This window comes from Oncorhynchus masou, chromosome 1, assembly GCF_036934945.1.
Source record: "Oncorhynchus masou masou isolate Uvic2021 chromosome 1, UVic_Omas_1.1, whole genome shotgun sequence".
NCBI lineage: Eukaryota > Metazoa > Chordata > Actinopteri > Salmoniformes > Salmonidae > Oncorhynchus > Oncorhynchus masou.
In genome coordinates, this window is record NC_088212.1 from 47,567,773 (window position 1) to 47,584,938 (window position 17,166).

Here is a 17,166-nt window from a genome sequence, read left to right on the forward strand (position 1 = left end):
AGAATGTCATTGTATGCTGTAGCGTTAAGATTTCCCTTCACTGGAAACTAAGGGGCCTGAACCATGAAAAACAGCCCTAGACCATTATTCCTCCTCCATCAAATGTTACAGTTGGCTCTATGCAATGGGGCAGGTAGCATTCGCCTGGCTTTCCGCCAAACCCAGATTTATCCGTCGGACTGCCAGATGGTGAAGCGTGGTTCATCACACCTGGGAACGCGTTTCCACTGCTCCAGAGTCCAATGGTGACGAACTTTACACCACTCCAGCCAACACTTGGCATTGTGCATGGTGATCTTAGGCTTGTTTGCGCGTGCTCGGCTATGGAAACCCATTTAATGACGCAATTTCGATTTCGAATGATTTCGCTTTGTTTAACACTTTTTTGGATACTACATGATTCCATGTGTTATTCCATAGCTTTGATGTCTTCACTACTATTCTACAATGTAGAAAATAGTAAAAATACAGAAAAAACCTGGAATGAGTATGTCACACCCTGATCTGTTTCACCTGTCTTTGTACTTGTATCCACCCCCCTCCAGGTGTCACCCATCTTCTCCATTATCCCCTGTGTATTTATACCTATGTTATCTGTTGCCAGTTCGTCTTGTCTTACCAGCATTCTGATTCTGACCTGATCACAAACCTCTGCCTACCCTGACCCCGAGACTGCCTGACGTCCTGTACCTGCCTGACTCTGACCTGATCACGAACCTCTGCCTGCCCTGACCCCGAGACTGCCTGTCGTTCTGTACCTACCTGACTCTGACCTGATCACAAACCTCTGCCTGCCCTGACTCCAAGACTGCCTGCCATCCTGTACCTGCCTGACTCTGACCTGATCACGAACCTCTGCCTGCCCTGACCCCGAGACTGCCTGCCATCCTGTACCTGCCTGACTCTGACCTGATCACGAACCTCTGCCTGCCCTTGACCTGCCCTTTGCCTGCCCCGTGTTTCGAATAAATCACCTGAGAACTGTATTCTCCTCCTCCCGTGTCTGCATCTGGGTTATATCTTGAGTCATTATAGAGTAGGTGTGTCCAAACTTTTAGACTGGTACAGCCTTATTCTGAAATGGATTAAATAAAAAAAATCCTCAGCAATCTACACACAATAACCCATAATGCTACAGCTAATCATGGGGGTGGCAGCATCATGCTGTAGGGATGTTTTCAGCAGCAGGGACTGAGAGACTAGTCAGGATCGAGGCAAAGAGAACGGAGCAAAGTACAGTGAGATCCTTGATGAAAACCTGCTCCAGAGCACTCAGAACCTCAGACTGGGGCAAAGTTTCACCTTCCAACAGGACAATGACCCTAAGCACACAACCAAGACACCGCAGGAGTGGCTTCGGGAAAGTCTCTGAATGTCCTTGAGTGGCCCAGCCAGAGCCTGGACTTGAACCCGATCGACCATCTCTGGAGAGACCTGAAAATAGCTGTATAGCAACGTTCCCCTCTAACCTGACAGAGCTTGAGAGGATCTGCAGAGAAGAATGGAAGAAACCCTCCAAATACAGGTGTGCCAAGCTTGTGGCGACATACCCAAGAAGAATTGAGAATGAAATCGCTGCCAAAGGTGCTTCATTATGTAAAAGTGATGTAGTGCTGTAAACACTGCCAAATTTGCATACATTTCTAAAAACCTGTTTTCGTTTTGTCATTAGGAGGTATTGTGTGTAGAATGCTGAGGATTTTTATTTTTTTAATCCTCTTTAGAATAAAGCTGTGACAAATTGTGGAAACAGTCAAGGGGTCTGCATATTTTCCAAAGGCACTGTATATATAGAAACACACTCACACATATATACTCTGGACTCTGACGTTGCTTGCCCTAATATTTCTATATTTCTTAATTCCATTCTCGTACTTTTAGATTTGTGTGTATTGCTGTGTATTGTTAGATATTACTGCGCTGTGGGAGCTAGGAACATAAGCCTTTCGCTACACCCGCAATAACTTCTATGAAATATGTGTATGCGACCAATAAAAATGTATTTGATTTGAAAACAGTAGAGGAGAGGCCCTGTGTTAATTCTCATAAAGTGGCTGTTGATATGTAGTTATAGTTACAAGAGACTCTTTTTTCTTAATTTCTCCATTGAATTCTAAGTAGACTATACTGTATACAACTTTTCTACTTGTCTAGCCACTTTAACCTGTTAGTGTCTTTTTTATGACTCTTTCTGCAATGAAAAGCAGAAGAAAATATATACAGTGTACTATTAGTATGATCAAGAATTAAGACAGAATGACAGGCTTCTCTCCTGTTAATTTGTAGCAGCCTATTTAATTCCTAGAAATAAAAGTGCATACAATATGTACAGGGCATTCAGAAAGTATTCACACCCCTTGACTTTTTACACATTTGTTATGTTACAAAGTGGGATTAAAATTGATTTAATTGTCCTTTTGTGTAACCGATCCACACAGAATTATACATTTAAATGGAAAATAGAACACTAATATATCTTTACTTCATCCACCTGAGTCAATACATATTAGAATCACCTTTGGCATCAAAGTGATTTTGAGGTAAATCTCTAAGAGCCGTGCATACCTGGATTGTACAATATTTGCCCATTAGTCTTTAATAAATTATTGTTTTCAAGACGTTTTAAGTCAAAACTATAACTAGGCCATTCAGGAACATTCATTGTCATCTTGGTAAGCCTTGGCCTTGTGTTTCAGGTTATTGTCCTGCTGAAAGGTAAATTCATCTCCCAGTGTCTGTTGGAAAGCAGACTGAACCAGGTTTTCCTCTAGTATTTTACCTGTGCTTAGCTCTATTTAGTTTCTTTTTATCCTAAAAAAACTCCCTAGTCCTTACAGATGACAAGCATATCCAAAACATGATGCAGCCACCACCATGCTTGATAATATGAAGAGTGGTACTCAGTGATGTCTTGTTGGATTTGCCCCAAACATAACACTTTGTATTCAGGACAAAACGTTAATTTCTTTGCCACATTTTTTGCAATATTACTTTAGTGCAAACAGAATGCATGTTTTGGAAAATGTGTCTATACAGGCTTCTTTCTTATCACTCTGTTAATTAGGTCAGTATTGTGGCGTTACTGCAATGTTGTTAATCCATCGTCAGTTTTCTCCTATCATGGCCGTTAAACTCTGTAATGGTTTTAGATCACCATTTGCCTCATGGTAAAATCCCTGAGTAGTTTCCTTCCTCTCCGGCAACTGAGTTAGGAAGGAAACCTGCATCTTTGTAGTGTATGGGTGTATTGATATACCATCCAAAGCGTAATTGATCACTTTGCCATGCTCAAAGGGATATTCCGTGTCTGCTGTTTTTATTTTCACCCCATCAACCAAAAGGTGCCCTTCTTTATGAGGCATTGGACAATCTTCCTGATCTTTGTGGTTGAATCTGTGCTTCAAATCAACTTCTCGACTGAGGGACCATACAGATAATTGCATGTGTGGAGTACAGAGATGCAGTAGTCATTAAAAAAATCATGGGGTATTATTACTACTATTATTGCACACAGGGTAAGTCCATGCAACTTATTATGTGACTTGATAAGCACATTTGACTAGAGACAATTCAGCTTTTCATTTTGAATACATTTCTAAAACATTCAAAAAAAATAATCTGCTTTGACATTATGGGTTATTGTGTCTATCCATTTTAAATTCAGGATGTAACACAACAAAAAGTGGAAAAAGTCAAGGGGTGTGAATATTTTCTGAATAGCTTTTTAGTGAATTTCCATGAATAAAAAAACCCTGCAGAAGTCTCAACAGCCAATTATTGCAGGATATCCAATGATATGCAGTAACAACAACCACCAGTATTTCAGTTCTCAAACCATAGTAAAGAGGAACGACAGTCCTGCAGGCATGGTCAGTGAGTCAGTGCTGTGTGTGTGTGCGTGTGCGTGTGCGTGTGAGTGTGAGTGTGAGTGTGTGTGTGTGTGTGTGTGTGTGTGTGTTTGTGTGGTTGGTTGTGGTTGTAACAGACAACCTTACACAATTCATCCCTTCTCAACCAATTTGAGCAAACAGTGTGGTTGAGGAAGTGGTCTGGGTTTAGGGTCAAGACATTAGTCAGATTCCTTTGCAGAATGTTCGGTCTGTTGCAAAACTTTTCGCAATGGTTACCGTTTACCTTTTATGATAGACACCAAACTGAAGCAAAAGGGGAGGGACCTACCTGAATTTGTTCAATAGAAAAACTTTTTCCGCTTGGAGTAAACGGATGCCTAATGCCCATGTTGACATTGTCACCCTGTGTTGTATTTCAAGACAAAGACTTTGCAGTTGTACCCAAAACAATAGATGTTCTGAGGCTGAGAGAGGGAATGAGGGATATTAAGATGGCCTCTAAATCCTAATTTGTCACTTTCATGATGACACTTTGTTGCCCTGTTTATGCTTTTAGCAAAATCAGATCTTGAGGTAAAATTGATGAAACTGACAGTTCAATAGGCCTGGATAGATTTTGTGTGAAAGCTGCAATGAATTTGTACTTCAGGAAGGCTACGTTCACATCACATTTCTCAGGTTGCGTTTCTCCATCTCTGACCTAATTAAATCATATGACCACAGAGCCTCAATGTATTGGTTAAGTATTGGTAAATTCTTAGGCTTGACCTGTTCTGTGTGTGTATGTGTGTGTGCACGAGACATTCAAAGACTCATTCAGTGACTCAGCAGCAGAACACTTGGGGGTCTTGTTAAATTAGAACACATCACACTGGCCTCACACATGCTTCACACCGACCAATGAAAACCTCAGCAGCATCCAGTAGTTACAGTGAGGAGTGAGGAGAGGAAGCAACACCTAGGCCTAAGTCCTCTTTCCAGCTGTTTGATAGAGGGAAAGAGAGTAAGAGCGATAGAGAGAGAAACAGAAAGGGAAACACCCTGGCCTTGCGTTGTCTAACACACAAAGGAGGAGTAGACAGAGAATCACTCATGTCTGACTGTCTCGTGACAGGTCTTGTCAGCACGAGGATTAGGCAACATCTTGACAGTAGTCATAAAGGTGTGTGTGTGTGTTTATGTGTGTGTATGTATGTGTGGTGTGTGTGCATCACTTGTTCACCTGAAGTAGTATGAAGTTGCTTAGATACTGATCTAAGGTCATACTCCTGTTCCTAGATATATGCGCCAAAGGTCAATTTACAGTTAACCACCCCAGAGTAGTGTGTCCCGAGCTCAGCCCTATGTGTCTGAGGGAGTGCCTTGTACAGGTGGAAAATGTTGCTGGGTACAAGGTTCAGAGGGCGATGATTGACTATGAAGACATCTGAAAAAATGTGCCAACTGTTTAAGATAAGAGATGAGGAAGAGAACACATCACACTAGATGAGAGAGAGGAGAAAGGGGGAAGGAGAGAGAGAGTGAGGGGTAAGATAAAAGAGAGAATGTAAGGAAGAGAAATAGTGAAAAGGAAGGAAATAAAGAGAGAGGCTCTGAGAAAGCAGATGAGTCCACCCACGCAACAACTTCCTTTAAACCATAGGCTTAACAGTCAACAGATCTTCACAACAACCTCCACAGCTTTCCAACGATGTGACATCACCAGGCAGTAAATTAGTTAATAGACCAATAAGAAAGAGCATAAATGATAAACATGCTGTTTTTACATGCCATTACAACAGAGCAGGACAGGAAGTTAGCCTATAACCTGGATATTGACCACTGACCAGACTTTTTCAGTGATTCATGCAGGCCTACACTCTTCAGAAAAAATGGTTCTGGATAGCACCTTTTTTTCTAACAAATAGTTTTCAGTTTTCCACTCCCCACTTATACCAATCCTAGACAGTCCTAGCAAAATGATTGCTTAAGAAAAGCTATTTGCTAAGAAGTTATTTTAGTTTCTTTTTGACTATTTTAATTGGAAACAATCACAGTAAGGTACTTACTTGTTACCCTGAAATTATTTGATATTGAGATTTTAAAAAACAGCTGCATTGTACCTTTAAACAGAAGGATTTTAACGGCATTTTGTATTATGCTAATTAGATGTTTGCACAGGCATGGACATCGACTCAAGGCCCAGACATAATGTCTAAAGGGTAAATTTCTAATTTCATAGACAATGAACAACATTGGGCTGGGTTATCATGAAGCAATGTCACGCATGCACGCATATACACGCTTTCTAACAACTGCCCAAGCACAGTGTAGGGTGGCCATATATATGCCAGCACAGACAGACAAGGCTCAGGATCACAATGACAATCTATAGACAGTTGACAACTGGCGTGGAGACACAGCAGCTGTGTGAAGAGACTAGGGATATATTTAATGATGTAATGAATCTACAGGTAGCCTAGTGGTTAAGAATGTTGGGCCAGTAACTGAAAGATCACTGGTTCCAATCCCTGAACTGACTAGGTGAAAGATCTGTTGATGTGCCTTTGAGCAAGGCACTTAACCTTAATTACTCTTGAAAATTGCTGGATAAGAGTGTCTGCTAAATGACTAAAATGTACATTAATCAGTGACTGATACATTGAGGAATAATAGAGACTTTAGCCATATATTTATGATTATTTTTTACTTTATTTAACTAGGCAAGTCAGTTAAGAAAAAAATATTATTTACAATGACAGTCTACGCCGGCTAAACCCGACACTCCGCGCTCCCTATGGGACTCCCAGTCACAATCATGTGATGCAGCCTGGATAAAGAAAAGGTTTGTGATATTATCCCTCTATGACGAGGAAATGATGATACATACACACCATGGAGTATCCTTTAGGATGAGGAATACACACACTTCATGAGAAATCGATGAGTAATGTTGTATTATATCACAGAGCACAAATGATAAACATGTTGTTTTTTCATGCCATTACAACAGGAAGCTAGTCTATAACCTGGACATTGACAACGGACCATACTTTTTCAGTGATTGATGTAGGCCTACACTCTTAGAAAAAAATAGTTCTAGATAGAACCTTTTTTTTCTAAGTAAGTATTTTACCCAGGACTATCTACACCACCATCTACATCATGGGTTCCCAAACTTTTTTGCTCCGCGACCCCATTTTGAAATCAAACATTTTTTGCAACGCCACCATGTAAAAAAACGGATGTAATCAACAGTCAATGTAGACTTTCTTAATTGGGGCTATGACAATCTTTTACAAATCAGTCTGACTACTTAAATCTGAAGGAAGTATGGTTTGAAGTGACTGAAATGCATCAGGAAGGTTGGGAGAGTTCAGAAGATCATCAGGCAATAATTTTGTAAGAACTTTATCACTAACAGGTTACCATCCAACCCTTTTATGCGAGTAAAGTGGAGGTCGGATAAAATATGTCATGACGGGCCTGATGGAAACAGAAAATGTTTCAGGTAAAGTTTCCAAATGTCTACAAAAACAAAATACACTAGACCAGGAGGGATTATTTTGTGTCAGTAAAATGAAATATGCGAGAAATGTCAGTGGAAACGCTTATATACACACACGTGTATATAATAACCATCATATCGAAGTAAACTTGGAGTCACGCGATGACATGTTGTGTGGTCCCACCACTAAAACTCCTTGGGAAAGCGTGCAGTTTATTAGGCTACAGATGATTTAAGTTATGATGAACTTCACAGGGTGTTGAAATTGCAAGGTAAATATCTAGTCTTATTTTTGTGATATGATCATCAATGTTTGGCTGCTGTTTGACAAATAAAAATAATTTAGTATTTTTGTCCATAATAATCTCTTCATTGTCTGCTATACTTGAGCTCTAGCTCATTGTCAATACCAGAGTGGGCACACGCAACATAATGCAACATTTTGGGTGAGAAACGCATCAGTAAAATGCAATGGAAACCCATTTACCTTAAAATGTTTATTTGGTACATAAGAATTTAACTGCAAAAGGTATTTTATATTGAGTATGTCATCATGCACAGCCTTTTATCTCCATCAATTTGATGGAAACATCTCTGGTGGGAAAATGCTCATATTGTTTTTATGCAGATTTTAGAATATTCACATGAAAGTCTGTAGGCAACTGGATGGAAACCTAGCTATTGATGATGTCATTTTTCACCCAGTCTGATTTAGTGCCTGGTCCACACCGTTCTAATGAGACTTGTGGGCATTGTAAATGGAAAGGGTCGTGTCCTTCAAGTGATGGGGTCATAATATTTTATAGCTTAAACTTTTCAAAAGATAGAGCAACATTTGGAGGAAGAAAACAGAAACAGCTGTGTTTATTACAACTGCATCTCGTGGCTTCCCAGAAGTTACTGACACTACCTGTCACACCCTGACCTGTTTCACCTGTCTTTGTGCTTGTCTCCACCCCCCTCCAGGTGTCTCGGTGTTGGCAAACCATATTGCATTTTGCAGCGTACAGTAGGTTATACCTCTAGTTTACAAGTCCATTCGCTCATTGTTCATGCCTCTGACATGTGGTAATGATCAATAATGGTGCAATAGCCTACAGTTTTCTTGATATTTTGTTTTAATTATTGTACCATCACTGATTATGTTGTGTATTGTTGATTAAATCAATATTTTTAAACCAAAGAGTATTGTCTACCAGGGTGAGTGTGTCTAAAGTCGAGGGATCATGCAGTGAAAGAATGGCACCGAAGGAGATGGCTGCCATTTTACGATCCCGTAACCAATTGTGCTATTATGTATGTTTTTTCCCCGCATTATTTGTCACTTATTTTGAATGTAATGTTTCTGCCACTGTGTCTTATGACCGTCACTGGCTTCATCAATAAGTGCATCGATGAAGTCGTCACCACAGTGACCGTACGTGTATATACCCCAACCAGAAGCCATGGATTACAAGCAACATCCGTACTGAGCGAAAGGTTAGAGCTGCCGCTTTCAAGGAGTGGGACTCTAACCCGGAAGCTTATCAGAAATCCTGCTATGCCCTCGGACGAACCATCAAACAGTCAAAGCATCAATAGAGTGTCAGGACCCTGTTACGAACCTGGGTCTCCGGAGTGAGAAACAGTCACTTAACCAACTGAGCCACGAATAGTCAGCAGAACCCAGAAGATGAGGCAGACACAGCAGTACTTAAGACGGTGTATTTAATAAAGTAAAAAGGAGAAGTCCTTCAATACAAAAATAGTAAATCCAAAAGATGGTAGGAATAGCACAAAAAAGCCTTAAGAGATCCTCAAAAACAAAAACAGAACTCCACAAGAGCATCCACCGGAATCGACAAGAATACACAGAACACTAGGGCTGGGTGCTAACATACAAACACAGAGCCCAGAACTGAGGGAAACTAAGGGTTTAAATACAATCAGGGGAAACGAGGCACAGGTGCAAATAATAATGGGGAACAAGGGAAAAAACATAAGGTCAAAAAGCACAATGGGGGCATCTAGTGACCAAAACCCGGAACAACCCTGGCCAAATCCTGACATAGAGGGCTTAGATTGAATCATTCTACACCGGCTCCGATTCTTGTCGGATGTAGCAGGGCTTGCAAACTATTACAGACTACAAAGGGAAGCAAAGCCGAAAGCTGCCCAGTGACAAGAGCCTACCAGATGAGCTAAATTACTTCTGTGCTTGCTTCGAGGCAAGTAACACTGAAGCATGCATGAGAGCATCAGCTGTGTGATCACTCTCTCCCATAGCCGATGTGAGTAAGACCTTTAAACAGGTCAACATTCACAAGGCCGCAGGGCCAGACGGATTACCAGGACGTGTACTCCGAGCATGCGCTGACCAACTGGCAAGAGTCTTCACTGACATTTTCAACCTGTCCCTGACTGAGTCTGTAATACCAACATGTTTCAAGCAGACCACCATTGTCCCTGTGCCTTAGAACATGAAGGTAACCTGCCTAAATGACTACCGACATGTAGAACTCACGTCTGTAGCCATGAGGTGCTTTGAAAGGATGATCATGGCTCACATCAACACCATTATCCCAGAAACCCTAGACCCACTCCAATCTGCATTACCGCCCCAAAAGATCCACTGATGATGCAATATCTATTGTACTCAACACTGCCCTTTCCCACCTGGACAAAAGGAACACCTATGTGAGAATGATATTCATTGACTACAGCTTAGCGTTCAACACCATAGCGTCCTCAAAGCTCATCACTAAGCTAAGGACCCTGGGACGAAACACCTCCCTCTGCAACTGGATCCTGGACTTCCTGACCGGCCGCCCCCAAGTGGTAAGAGTAGGTAACAACACATCCGCTACACTGATCCTCAACATGGGGGCCCCTCAGGGGTACGTGCACAGTCCCCTCCTGTACTCCATGTTCACTCCAACTCCATCATTAAGTTTGCAGATGACACAACAGTCGTTGGTGAGACAACCATCAATGATGAGACAGCCTCTAGGGAGGAGGTCAGAGACCTGGCCGTGTGGTGCCAGGACAACAACCTCTCCCTGAACGTGATCAAGACAAAGGCTTTGCCGTGTGAACTTCAAGAAAAAGAGGACCGAGCACACTCCCATTCACATTGACGGGGCTGCAGTGGAGCAGGTTGAGAGCTTCAAGTTCCTTGGTGTCCACATCACCAACAAACTATCATTGTCCAAACACACTAAGATAGTCATGAAGAGTACACGGCAAAGCCTATTCCCCGTCAGGAGACTGAAAAGATTTGGCATGGGTCCTCAGATCCTCAAAAGGTTCTACAGCTGCACCATCAAGAGCATGGTTGCATCACTGCCTGGTATGGCAACTGCTCGGCCTCCAACCATAAGGCACTACAGAGGGTAGTGCATATAGCCCAGTACATTACTGGGGCCAAGCTTCCTGCCATCCAGGACCTCCTTACCAGGCGGTGTCAGAGGGAGGCCCTAAAAATTGCCAGTCTCCAGCCACCCTAGTCATGGACTGTTCTCTCTGCTACTGCATGGCAAGCACCACCGGTGCGCCAAGTCTATGTCCAAGAGGCTTCTTAACAGCTTCCACAAATAGCTATAAGACTCCTGAACAGCTTATCAAAAGGCTACCCAGACCCCTCTTTTAAACTGCTGCTACTCTCGATTTATTATCTATGCATAGTCACTTTAACTCTACCTACATGTACATATTACATCAGTTACCTTGACTAACCGGTGCCTCCGCACATTGACTCTATTTAATTATTTGTAACTTTTATTTTCTATTTTTAACTTATCTATTTTTTTCTGAATGTTTTTTTTTTCCTAAAAACGTCTAAAAGCATTGTTGTTTAAGGGCTTGTAAGTAAGCATTTCACTGTAACATTTGATTTGAATCTGCCAACCCTTGTAGGACTATGTTGTTCAAGGTTGAGTGAGATGGTGAGAGTAGAATGAGAATTACAAGGCTGCTGGGGTTCTAATTCTAAATGAATGGAAACATAAACATAGATAAGGTATATGACAGTGTGAGAGATCGGATGGGGTAAACCAGGAACAGAGCAGGAAGCATACTCCAGGCAAGAGATACTGAAAACATAAAACAAGCCCACAGAAAAAATCAATAACTTCAGCTGCTCTCCAACAACCACTTAAACGTGGCTGAAACTGAGTGAGAGAAAAACATGTTTGTAATTGTGCACAAGTGTCTCTGTCATTTGTCAAGTGATCATTTGTCAGACGATCATTTGTCAGGTGAGGGTGAGGTGTGCAACAGTGACCTGTCTCTCTCTCTCTTTCTCTCTCTCTCATACACACACACACACACACACACACACACACACACACACACACACACACACACACACACACACACACACACACACACACACACACACACACACACACACACACACACACACACACACACACACAGAGGAGTTGAATCCTATCACCTCACATACACACTTCCATCGTAAGAGCCCCCATCAGCTTGTTGTAAATAACTTGTTTACTGACAAGGTAAACAAACAAACCAATGTGAAACAAAACCACCTTCATTACATCGCCCTCACTAATTTCCCTCCCTGTGACCCTGACTGCGTCCCAAATGAGCCCTATGGGCCCTGGTCGAAAGTAGTGCATAGGGAATAGGGTGTCTTTTGGGATTCAGCCCCCGTATCCAAACAAACCTTTCTTGAACTCCTCCAACATGGAATCCAGCTTGGTGTCATGGAACACGAAGTGGACCGTGTGGTTGTAGAACTTGGTGATAGTCTTCAGCGTCGTACAGTCATCCGGGTCAACGAAAGCCAGGTCCTTGACAAACATGATATCCACAATGTTCGACCGCTCATGCTCGAACACCGGTATGCGTGTGTACCCGCTCTCCATGATCTCTGACATGGTGTTGAAGTCTAGCACAGCGTCGCTGTGGATCATGAAGGAGTTACTGATCGGTGTCATGACATCTTGAACGGTTTTGGTCCTGAGCTCGAGCGCACCTTGGATCATGTTTAGCTCCTCTTTGACCAGGTCATTGTATGGTTCTGTCACCCTCAACATCTCCACTAGCTTCTCCCGGTTGTACACAGTACCAATCTCCTGGCCCAGGACACAGTCCAGGAGTTTACTGATAGGCCATGACAGGGGGAAGGTGACCAACATGAAGAACTTGGTCACCATGATAGTGTTGGCTCCTACAGCCAACCCGTGGCGAGAGCACAGAGCCTGGGGCACAATCTCCCCAAATATGACAATACTTATAGTGGAGGCGACCACAGCACCCAGGCCTGACCCTATCAAGTCATCCAGAAGGATAGTGAGAGTTGTGTTGACAAGCACATTACCCAGGAGCAACGAGCATAGCAGATAGTTCCCTTTCCTCCGAATGGGATCAATCTTGCTGGCGTACCTCTTCTCCTTCTCGGTACCGCAGCTCTGGACTATCCGAAGCTCCATAGGATCCAGGGCCATGAGTCCCAGGTTGAGCCCGCTGAACATACCTGACAGTACCAGCAGGCAGCAGATGAGGATGCACTGGAACCACATAGGAAGCATGGACTTCTTCTCCTCCACCACCCGCAGCCTCCCGTCATCCTTACCCAACAGGTACCACTTGCCATCCTGGCTTTCCTGGACACACAGCCCATACTCCTTCTGGAGTTCGCTCTTCCGGAGAGGCTTGATTTTCAAACTCAGAACCCCCCAGGTTCGGAGGTGGCTCACATTCATGCCACCCCTGATAACGATATCTTTGCTATAGTCTGCACAAGTCCTGTTAAAAGGAGTATTGTTGCTGGTAACATCACTTTCCTCATGTTCATGGTCGGTGAATCTGATCTGTGATGAGGTGTCAGGAAGAATCTGTAGCCCGTAGAACCTCAGGAAGATGTTGCTCTCTTCTGTTACCTGAATCACCCCGTCATTGGTGGTCGTGGCTGGCTTGTCACTCCTCTCCAGCCGCATGCCGAAGATCCGGGTGGGACTAGCAGTCTCCGGGACCCCCGTCTCGGCTCCTGTGCCTGCCATCCACCATATGAAAGCTATTAAAGTTAGTGTATATCCCTGCCAGACATTCCAGTCTGTTGCCATGTTTATTTCCCTTTGTGCTAACTGGGAGCTGAGATCACCTACTCATTCTGCACAGCCCGCCTGTCATTAACATAATGCTACTGTGCCTCCAATCCGCATCAGAGACATCACATAATGAATATGAGCGAGCCCCTCTGCTCTTCTTTTTTTTGCGACAATCAGCAGTTGAAACAATAACAAAGACTTTCCCCGCCCCTGTTTCAGTAAAAAGCTATGGGATGGGACTGTAGAAGTATACCCACTTTCAAATCCATAGACAGAGATATGGATGCAAGGACTGACCATCGATGATATCAAAACTATAGCTTAAACCATGTTTTGAGGCTATATAGCTTGTTAGTTTACATTTACTTTGTTTGCAAACATTTGAGTAAAACAAGCTTATATTTGGGGTTCTGATGGGGTACAACAGTTGAAGTAAGCTCATGAGGCATTAATAAGTTATATTCTTCAAGAGTCATTGGGTACATATCATTAACTTATAAGTCTAAAAATAAATGCAGCACTGGACACGCACTGGTTGAATCATGTTTCCACATAATTTCAATGAACGTGGAATAGACGTCTGTGCCCAGAGAGGCAGATAGCCCCTTCATGGTGGGATGCTAGAATTTATTTTTATTTTTAAATGGACTACAGGGTATCAAAAACATTTTTGGCATGGTTTGTTTGTTGTTGTTTTTTATCACACACTGTATACTTTTAGTCTGCACATGCTCCTATACAGCCCATGGCACCCCACCTGGTTGGTAAACAGTACAGTACACCGTTACAAAAAGACCCCCCTCTGATTGGACAGCGATGAGAGAATTTCAGTATTGGGGTATAAAATGTATTTCAATCTGAGTGCGCCCTAACCTGCAATATATTTTGAAATATTTGAAAATAGGCTTGTTTTTACCGACATGTGGGGGCTCATATTGATAGGACAGCTAGTACCTGTACTACATTGTAGATACCCATCTTGTTATGAGGGACTGGAAGCAGGGCATTGTATGGCCTAGTATGTGTCTGGTGCTTCTGGCATCTGCCACTGTTACCTAGATCATGACCTGCTTTGGTGGCCAACACTGTACACAAATGGGATTTCTTGGAAATTAGCTTTCATGGAGTCTTCAGCCAACTGCCATAATGCAGAAGTCAGGACAAAATAGATGCTAGAAGAGATCCTGGCCCCTGTATGCGTTAGAGGAAAAATAATTTGATTGGGTTCTACTCAATTTGAACCTTTCACAACTCCCCTATTTCCATCCTGTGTGAAGTATTGTGGCTCATGTCTCAGTGTTAGTTCGCCCCCTCGTGTACAAACTACAGAAAGACACCACAGGTTCTCTTGGCCAGAGTTGGGGTCCATTCCTGTATTGTCAGTTGAATGTAATTTCTCCATAGGAGTGCTATTTAATTCTGAATGGACTAGTTTCTTTTACTTTGAACATTCACACCATTACCAAATGATAAACTACAGACAGTGTAACTCTAGAGTTGTTACAGCAGATACATACGTGGAGGTGATGACCATACTATGTGTATGTATGTTCACTGTATTGGAAAACAAACTTTTTTTTTTTTTTTTACTTTCCGTGAACAAACATTTGCTCACTTAATTTATAGTCTGTAAATGTTAGGATGTCTTACCACCTGTAAGGGATGAATTCTGTCTTGACAAATCCCCCACCGGTCATAGACTTTCAGTTAAACGCCTAGTTTTGATTTACATTTCGTAGTGAACTAATGTGAATTCAACGTGAAATCAACAACAAAAGTCACCATTGTCATTGGATTGAGAATAAAAATTATGAAATGCCCTTACGTTGATGTCTTTGAAAATGTTGATGTCGTTTCAACGTCATCACGTCGATTTCTCTGGTTGAAATCAACTCAAATTGTATTTGTGTCACGAGTCCGACCGAGGGTGGCTTCCCTTCCCGGTCGGGTGGCGCTCGGCGGTCATCGTCACCCGCCTATTAGCTGCCACTGATTGTCTTTCCTCCCCCTCCTTTTATGTTTATTGTTAGCACCTGTTCGTGAATCATTGGTTGGGCTTTATTAGACAGCCGGCCCGCCTGTTTCTTTGTGCGGGATTAATTATTGTGACCTTCGGTTATGTAGTAGAGGAACGTGTTTGTTCCTGGTCGTGTATTCTGCTGTACTATTTTTGTCCCCGGTGTTTGGGGCATTTTGGTTTTGAGCACCCAGTGTTGCGTTAGCATTGCACTCTCTGTTTCCTGCGTCTGACTCCACACCCACGACACCCGGAGCGTTACAATTTGTCATATGTGCCCAATACAACAGGTGTAGACTTTGCCGAGAAATACTTACTAACGAGCCCTTTGCCAACAATGCAGAGTTAAAAAGTAAGGTCCTAAAGCACACCGCTGCCTTGTTTGGTATCACATTTCAATGATAAAACTGGGGGGACAAACATGCTATTTCAGAATGTGGGAGGGACATCCACAGTTCTTATGTGAGTAAAGTCATACGGTATATTTAAAAAAATGACGACAGCTGTGATGGAAACCGGAAGTTTCGGTACAATTTTACAAGTGCCAAATGTTGATATAATAACCATCTTATCGAAGTAAACTTGGGAAATCAGTATGACTTGGGAAACCATGCAGTTTAGGTTATTAGGCTAAATATTAAATAAATGATGATGGATGTCACAGGGTGGTGAAAGTGCACGGTATGAGCTTGATGATCCTTTCCAATAAATGTTGAGGGTCTTATTCTGGTGACATGATGATCGATGCTTGACTGATGTTTGACAGATAAATATATTCTTGCTGTTATCCATAATAATCTCATCACGTAGACTAACCTGCCCACAGAGCCCACACTGTATCTGTGAGCTGTTGGATAAAATGCATGTACCAAGACTAGACTAGGCACATTTACTATTTAACACAGCAGTTTTTGTGACAAAACTATCGGTGGAGTTCATAATTCAATGGAAACACGTTAAAAAAGTACATTTTGTGTGCACTATGTCATCACACATGGATTTTTTATCTACAAAAAGTCAGTTTGGTGGAAACACCACTGGTGGGAAAATGCATATTTTCTTCATTATGATTTAGAATATTTGCATGAATATTTGTCGCCAATTGGATGGAAATCTAGTTATGGACTGACCAGGTGAAAGCTATGATTCCTTATGCCACTTGTTAAATCCACTTCAATCATTGTAGATTGAAGGATTTTTAAGACAATTGAGACAACACCTTGTATAATCCTTCCCCCAACGAATTGAGGCTGTTCTGAGGCCAAAAGGGGGAGCAACTGAATATTAGGAAGTTGTTCCTAAGTTTTGTACACTCAGTGTATAGTACTCTACAAATATGGTGTAGATGTGCCAGACAGTTTTTAGTTTATAGATCCCTTTTATCTCTATCCGATCAGGTTTCTCCATGCCTGTCTGAGAGTCTACTCAAATGCATAGGGTGCTTCTTAACTGGTATGTTTTCTTCTAAACTGTCTGATTTAAATTGTGTTTCTGTGTTGACAGTGTGGACCATCTACGCCCTAGCTGCTCTCCTGACTCTGACAATCATAGCCATGGTGGCTAAACTACTACTGCATATTACAGTGAAGTAGGTATGACATTTTACAGTTTGATGTAAATTATGGACAATAACATTGTACTAATGCCTCAAGTGTAACAAAGTGTAGTTTATTGCATGTAATGTATTTTTAACACTGAGAGCCCCACTGCCCTACCAAGCAATTCATTTGGTCATTTTCGACCAAATTAGCA

The 17,166-nt window shown here is 42.2% G+C and overlaps 1 protein-coding gene across 1 annotated transcript in view; it reads right to left on the reverse strand.

Moving 5' to 3' along the window:
- The window catches only part of LOC135545629 (metal transporter CNNM4-like), a 52,060-nt gene extending 38,614 nt beyond the window's left edge, over positions 1-13,446 (reverse strand). Inside the window, exon 1 of the mRNA XM_064973385.1 lies at positions 12,011-13,446. Within this exon, the coding sequence (XP_064829457.1) occupies positions 12,011-13,412 (1,402 nt within the window). The 5' untranslated portion in view covers positions 13,413-13,446. The remainder of the gene's footprint in view (positions 1-12,010) is intronic.
- Between the last annotated feature and the right edge of the window lie 3,720 nt (positions 13,447-17,166).